The sequence below is a fragment of the Crocodylus porosus genome, unplaced genomic scaffold (assembly GCF_001723895.1).
Source record: "Crocodylus porosus isolate Cpor-Errol unplaced genomic scaffold, CroPor_comp1, whole genome shotgun sequence".
In the NCBI taxonomy this organism is placed as follows: domain Eukaryota; kingdom Metazoa; phylum Chordata; order Crocodylia; family Crocodylidae; genus Crocodylus; species Crocodylus porosus.
In genome coordinates this window covers 47,229,414-47,236,528 of record NW_017728950.1, presented here as the reverse complement: position 1 = coordinate 47,236,528, position 7,115 = coordinate 47,229,414, and the positions used below count along the sequence as shown (strand labels likewise).

Sequence of the window (7,115 nt, the reverse complement as noted above, 5' to 3'; positions counted from 1 at the left end):
CAACACCAGGCAGGCTGGAATTCTACCAGCCTGCAAGGGAAAAGCTAAAGTTTTTCTCTTTTCATTTTTAAGTTTCTTGATCCATTTTTAAAAATTTGTCTGTAACCCTTTAATATATTCTTGCACCCCACTTTTGGGTCACGACCCATGGGTTGAGGAACACTGGGTTAGAGTATCAACCTAGTGCAGAGAGCAGCAGCTGCAGTCCGAGCCAGAGCTACAGGAGTGACCACATGGTGTGCAGCTCAGAGGGAGAACAGGGGACACTGTGCAGTGGAAGGGAAGCTGCTACAACTTTGGATCCGGCTTTGGCTCTGACCCTGACCCAGGCTTGCAGATGCTGATGTTTGGCCAGGACTGGAGCCACCATGTGCTCTAGAGCCACAGAAGGGAGGTCGGGCATCAACACTGGGGAGAGAAGTCGGGCTGTCTGCCTCCCTTCTGCAGTGGTTGGGGAAAGAATTTAAGATGACCGTCCAATCATTAAATTCTACACATGGAAAATGATAACATATTTTTGTATAGAATTTAACAATTGGGTGGTCATTTTAAATTCCAGCTTGTCTTGGTTTCAGGATTCTCTGCTATTTACAAAAGGTTAATTGCTTAGAAAGCCTCACTGGAATAATCACGCTTTTGTGGAAAAATCTTGTTTCTGTTATTTACTAGCTTTACTTATTTGCATTGAAGATTTGGAGACTAATAGAAGATTATTAAATTTTGAAACAGCAGGGAGAAAAATACATGCAAATTTTACACAAAAAAGAAAAAGAGAATACCATATCATTTTGCCTGTTTATTTTACATGTTAACTTTATTAATTACAGTAAAAACTCTGTTATCTGGCATCCCCCAGGAATGAGGGATGCTGGATAACAAAATATGCTAGTTTTAACTGAGCGGCCCAAACAGGTGTCCTTGTCCGTTTGGGCTGCCGCCCTTCCCATAGGCCCTGTGGGCCCCGTGGGACAGGGAGACAGGCCCCATTCAGCCTGTTATGCCCCTGTGGCATGGGGGTCTGGCAGCGCAGGCTGCGGACTTGGAGAAACTGGAAGTGCCAAGGTAGGCACTTCCGGTTTCACTTTATCTTACAAGCCAGCATGCCAGTTAATAGAGCATGCCAGCTTGTAAGGTGCCAGTTAATGGAACTTTTACTGTATTCAATTAGTTTATGCAAAACTCTAGAACTCTTGGTTCAGAGATTATACCTTTTATTAATTAGTTAATCATTTATCTATTTTGGAATATTCCAACTACTATTCTATGGTATATTTTGTAAGATTAATAAGATCACTGTCACATGAAGCAAGAACTTTTTTTGTGAACACTATGTTCAAAGATTAGTGACATGAGAATCACAGAGGTTCTACAGTACTCAGCATCCACTATACACAGAAAGACAGGTTTATTGTAATGATTTGAGTATAGTAAATCTGCTTAATAAAATTTTACTGAATCGCTTTCTATAAACATAAGACGTAAAAAAAAAAGTGACTAATTTTTTCCATTAATGGAAAAAAAGAAACCAAACCTCTCACTCACTACAAAAAGGTAGCATGCACACAACACTGAATTTTCTAAATGAGTAAATCTGAGTCTTATATTTGAATAAATATCCCACGTGATCTCAAATATAAGATCACTTGGAATACAAGACAACCCCCAGTAATTAGATTATCTATATGGGCAATTTATACATTTTGATTTAATTTTCCAGGTATAGAATGCAACTCTGGAGATGTGTCTTGCATTTGTCCCCCTCCCACTGCTACACCAGGGAAAAAAATCTGAGGATTCAGGTAGCCCCTTTGCCTCCCCACCAACTTCTCCCTGCTTCTGTCAGATCTTGCTTTCCCTAAGCACATGGAAGAAAGAAGCAAATTTGAAGAAACTGACCTTGAAATAAAAACACAGCTGTAGCGACTTGCATATAATACCCATAAACTTAGTTCATCCAGAATGGATTAATTTTCCCTTTTCTGAAACTGCTGTAAGTTAGCACAGATATTCCATAAACACACTTTTAAGTAGCACTTTGGTACCTACCTATACATAGAAAAAAAAACTATGCATGATGTTAGTCTAAAGCCAAAAGGCTTGTGATTTACCATATAGTTCATTGGGTTGGGCCCCAGCCAGAATCAACAGCATTTTAAGACATGGTGACTCCACAGCTCAATATTTGTGCATACTCCGGATAAACAGCATTTTAAGACATCCTCACAAAAGAATCCATGTGCTAATTATCCCGCCACTCATAACTAGAACTGGGTGTTTTCCTAAGTCCTGGAGTGCTCCAAAAATGTATATAGGCAATTTGGTCCAGTTCTACTTCACAGAAGGTGAGGCTACACAAGGATCATATATGCACAAGGTGAGAGAGGGGCTGATAGGAATTTTGGGTGAACTGTTTGGGGCCCCATTTGGTGATGTTTGCCAGACATTTAAGGATGGTGAAGAAACAGGAATAATTGGACATGGGAAAACAGGTGCAACTCAGCTGTGGTAGTCAAGAGGAAGTCAAGATGTAATGTATGCAATGTGGTGGCTCTCCATGACCTGAGAATCAGTGCTATCTTATTCAGATAGGTTGTACTAGCTCATGCTTGGGGTAGGTTCCCATCAGCCTGTTTGCCCCATAGGGGTTGTATACTTTATAGACATGCTCAGAGTTGGCTGCATTTGATCAGCTTCATAGTTGGTTTCCGTTACTGAGCACATGCTGTGATAGGCAATGTACTTAATGTGGTTTTCCTGTATGGGAATGTAAGATGAGGGACTTTCCCCCCTTTGCTGACTGAAGGAAAATACCTTACCTTGCATTTAAGTAAATACGGTTAATACTTTGAACTGCTATTTATTCTCTCTCTATTCAAATTCTGCATTTGTTTCTAAGGGGTGAATAAATGTTCATGGTGAAGGGGCTGCACCTAAACATATTGACCCTGTATTGCAGGTGTGAAAAAGCAAAAGCTGCCTCATCTCAATTTCTTGCATCAAAATAGGTCTCACCTTTTGCCCATGAGATGATTTCTTCTTCACTTCAGAAAAAGACAGGGAGTTACTGGGAAGGTTGGGGAGATGAAGGCTCTGTCCCAAAGGAATTGATGTGCCATCTGACATTACCATGATCTGTCATAAAAGAGAGGGAAAATAATACAGTATTTCCCCCTTCAATATTTAACTATGTTAGGAGTTAGCAATCACTCTAAGGGAGAACAGACAAATAAGCCTCCAATACAGCCAGCACCCTTGCTTTCCTCTCTCAGGGACTGCATTGATAAAATTACTGACTCATCCTCCATTCCAATAAGCAAAACAAATCTTGTTAATTTGTTTGTAAAGACAACTTAAACTGAAAAGAGCTGGCACATTCTATTCCAGTAGAGAAAGTGTTTTATAAAAAGACTTGTTGAAGTCTACAAATTTTACATATAGACTTCAGACCACTTCCGAGTAAGATTAAAATCCTCTTTGTACATAAAGTCCACATGTGCAAAGACATTCAATACTTTAGAACTTTATTGGCCAAAACTGCTACATTTACCCACTTCAGAGCAGGAAGCTGTCCCGTTAATTCCCATGCCAGTACAAAATATAAATGCAAATTAATTTTTGCTTAAGTAGAATAAAGGAGTATGACAGCAGATGTACCGAAGATGCAACAGAAAGTCTTGCAAACTGCTTCCAGTACTGGACTTAAGCAACATGGCTCCAACACCCTCTAAAAGAAGGAAACCATCTTACTAATGAGGCAGGTAAAATGCAAGGCCAGTATTTCAAGGTCTTCCAGGTACACGCACCAGATGGTCAAGCACCTGGATAAGCACCAGATGGTCAATGAGAGTGAATAGGTTTTTTTAGCTATAGAATCCTTCTGGGTCTTCTAAAAACAAACCCTACCCTGTTTTTAAAGACCATTCTTGGCTTCTGAATGCACAGAGATTAGAGACCCTATAGGAGATAACTGCTTGGCCAAATAGGTTGCAGATTTATACTTCATCTTTGACCAACCAGCACAAGTCAAGGGGAACTCCGTTTACTGTTTTAAAATGCAAGTGGACTCTGGGGGGAAACTAATCCACAGTACTATTAATAAGTATCTATCTAAGCTATAAGAGCTCCTTCCACATGGTTGTTTAACTCCCCAAGATAGCTGGCAAAGATGAGTAGGTGATGTAGGACGTTAAACCCCTGATAACAATTTCCCATTTTTGATACTTTAAGTATCCAAAAACATGGACATCTATTTACTATACCCACTCAGTTACTGATTAACTTGTATTTTCTCACCTTATAGTAAAACAGAGCAAGGTCTCAGAATCACACTAACAGGGCTCCCAATTTGAGCAATAGGCATTCAAGTTTACCCAAAGGACATCTAATAAAGTAGGTCCCTGATGCATTAGTTCAATGTACTCAGGGCTCCTAATATAGGGCAATTCCAGAAATCAGTGTTGTCACAAATGGACTGTCCAGGAGACACAATGGAAAGGCAAGTAAGAACACTTCAACTTCACTAATTGGTTCAAGTTAAAGAATAGGCGACTTTCATCTGCCAGATATTCTTTAACCAAAGCACATCAAAGCTTAAGGCTGAACTTGGCACGATAAGCTGCAAGGAAGGAAGCTGTAACACATGCACAGCATGTCTAGTGTCAAGGGTAAGTCTCCAGTGGAGTTTACACATATGCTTAAACTAGTACTGTTACAGAGTATACACACTTTGCTTCTACAGTTCAGATTTTCTCCCCAGAAGCAGACTCCATATTACAATACTGTAGCAGATATCTACCTATTATTTATACAAAATATTTTTCGTATTAAAAACTGTTTGACCTGCAGGATAAGGAGGCAAGAGCTCACCCTCCATTACTGAGTTTAATCATCTTTTCCTCCTTGACTGACTGCCTGCCTTCAGCAAGTCAGGGCACTGGGCCAGATGTGTGTTCAAAAGTGCCTGTTATTGCTTGAAAATTAAAAAGCAAGTGAAATACAGAGCCAAGGAACAATCTCATGGGAATAGAAATCACCAAATTTCTCCATGGTGGGTAAAATTCTGAGGTTAAAAAAAAAACCCACCCCCCAAAACAGAGGCTAAGCCATTATTTAACCACCCCCTCTTGATGTTGATAATTTTATCAGTTTAAAAAATATTTTCAAGGTGGAGATAAAGAGAGATTGTTCCAGGCACCACTGTAGGATGTGTGCCATTCGAGCCCAGGTGAGAAAGAAACCCACCGTGGAGGGCTTCACCCACAACTGGATGGTGTTCGTGAGGGGCCCTGAGCACAGTAACATTCAGCACTTTGTGGAGAAAGTCGTCTTTCACCTGCACGAGAGCTTCCCCCAGCCAAAAAGAGGTAGGGCCCCACTCCAAGGTGGCTTGAGTGTTGTTTGCTTGCGGGGGAGAGGAACAATCGCCTTCCCAGGCATGCTCTGAGTGCTGGGAGGCCGCGGCAGCAGAGGCTGCTGCTTGCTGCTGCACACAGCCCACAGACAGGCATCTGGCTGCCACACAGCTCCCTGCCTACACAGCACCATCAGGTGTACTGTGTGGGGGGTTAATTATTATTATTTCTTCCCCAAACCCTAACCCAGCTGATGGAGCAGGGAGTTGGCAGCTGATGGGTTTGTGCAGGCTGAGGTGGGGAACAAAAGCAGCCCTCTCCTCTTCTCCCCCCCACTCCTTACAGGCTTTGCCACTCCTTTTACCGCAATCTGGGTTATCAATGTCATTTATTTCTGCATTCCCCTCTCCCACTTCTCTCACATCCACTCAAATCAGTGGCTGCAGCAATGATCTTTTAATTGCTGGTGCCTGGGACAAAGCTCATGGTAGAGGTGGTATCTTTTATTAGACCAACTAGATTTTTGCAAACAAATTTCTTTAAATTTTCTTTGCAAAAATCTAGTTGGTCTAATGAGGAATATAACCTCTACCATGAGTCCTGATTCCTTTTGCCACTAGACCAATACAGCTACAACTGTATTAGTCAACATGGACCTGGCTCAGGTCATCTAACCCCATTGCTCTTTTCTACCCAGGGCGTGTTACCTCTCAGCTCCATGTTCTTGGGGAACCCTGACACAGGACGCAGACTGTCCGACTCACAAAGAATCCCCCCCTCTACCTAAACAAACTGATTAAGATGCAGTGAGAGACACACCTAAAACTCTCCAGATAAGGGTGACAAGAGTGAAACAACTGCCCTAGGTCTCATTTGCATCCAAGATGGAACCAGATGACCATTCATTTACATGAGAGATGGAGAACAGAAAGCCTGAAGCAAAGACTGCAGTGAATTCTGGGATCAGAAAAGCAGGGGAGCACTACATGATGGCGAATCTGTGCTCCAAATGCTGATCAACCCACACACCCAACATTTATCATACCAGTTCTAATCTGGATTTACAAAGGACTCCCTCCCCCCCCACCCCCTCCCACACCTCTAAGCAGAAGTAAAGTTTAATAGGCGTATCAGGCCATACATTCCCCAGTCCCACTATGGGAGGCCTATTTAAACTTAATTGGCTACAACTCAGTTGCCAGGTTAGGGAATGCTGAAGCAAGACAGAGCCAGGGGTATGGGCAACATTTGAACAATGGTAAAGGGTTCATCACAGTGTCCAGCCCATTGGAGCCCTGACCACAAGTGTTGTCATACTTTTCCCAGGATGACTGGTGGAAGTCCTCCCCTCCCAAAGGTTATGAACACTCCAATAATTGCCTTAAGTCTATTTAAAGACTATAGTAAGATCTGGAAAAGTCATGCTAAGCTGAGGCTTGTTCACAAGTAAAAATCCAAAATCCTCATGCTGCAAGCTATCTAATGTTTCTGAAGAAACCAGGAGATATCCCATCAGTATATCTGCTATCCATAGGAATTTCAAGCTGGCTCCTAAGTATGTGTTTCCTAAGTATCAATCAGTTTCCTGAGATGTTACAACCAGACAACCCCTTGTCAATAGAAAAGACAATTTGATTTACACTATTGAGAATGCTTGAAAGAAGCTGAACTGAGGGTATAAAAATCTGTAAAAGCAGCAGCAGTGTGTGCTGACACCACCCGCTTTCTTCTTGAGAGGCTGAAGGAGGCAGATCGTCTCCCTTC

General features: G+C 41.9%; 1 protein-coding gene across 4 annotated transcripts in view; it reads right to left on the bottom strand.

Moving 5' to 3' along the window:
- MLLT3 (MLLT3, super elongation complex subunit) overlaps positions 1-7,115 on the bottom strand; it is a 218,999-nt gene that overhangs the window by 85,350 nt on the left and 126,534 nt on the right. For all 4 annotated transcript variants that reach the window (XM_019555233.1, XM_019555236.1, XM_019555235.1 and 1 more), the window contains exon 5: positions 3,013-3,132. In XM_019555233.1, coding sequence (XP_019410778.1) covers positions 3,013-3,132 — 120 coding nt within the window. The remainder of the gene's footprint in view (positions 1-3,012; positions 3,133-7,115) is intronic.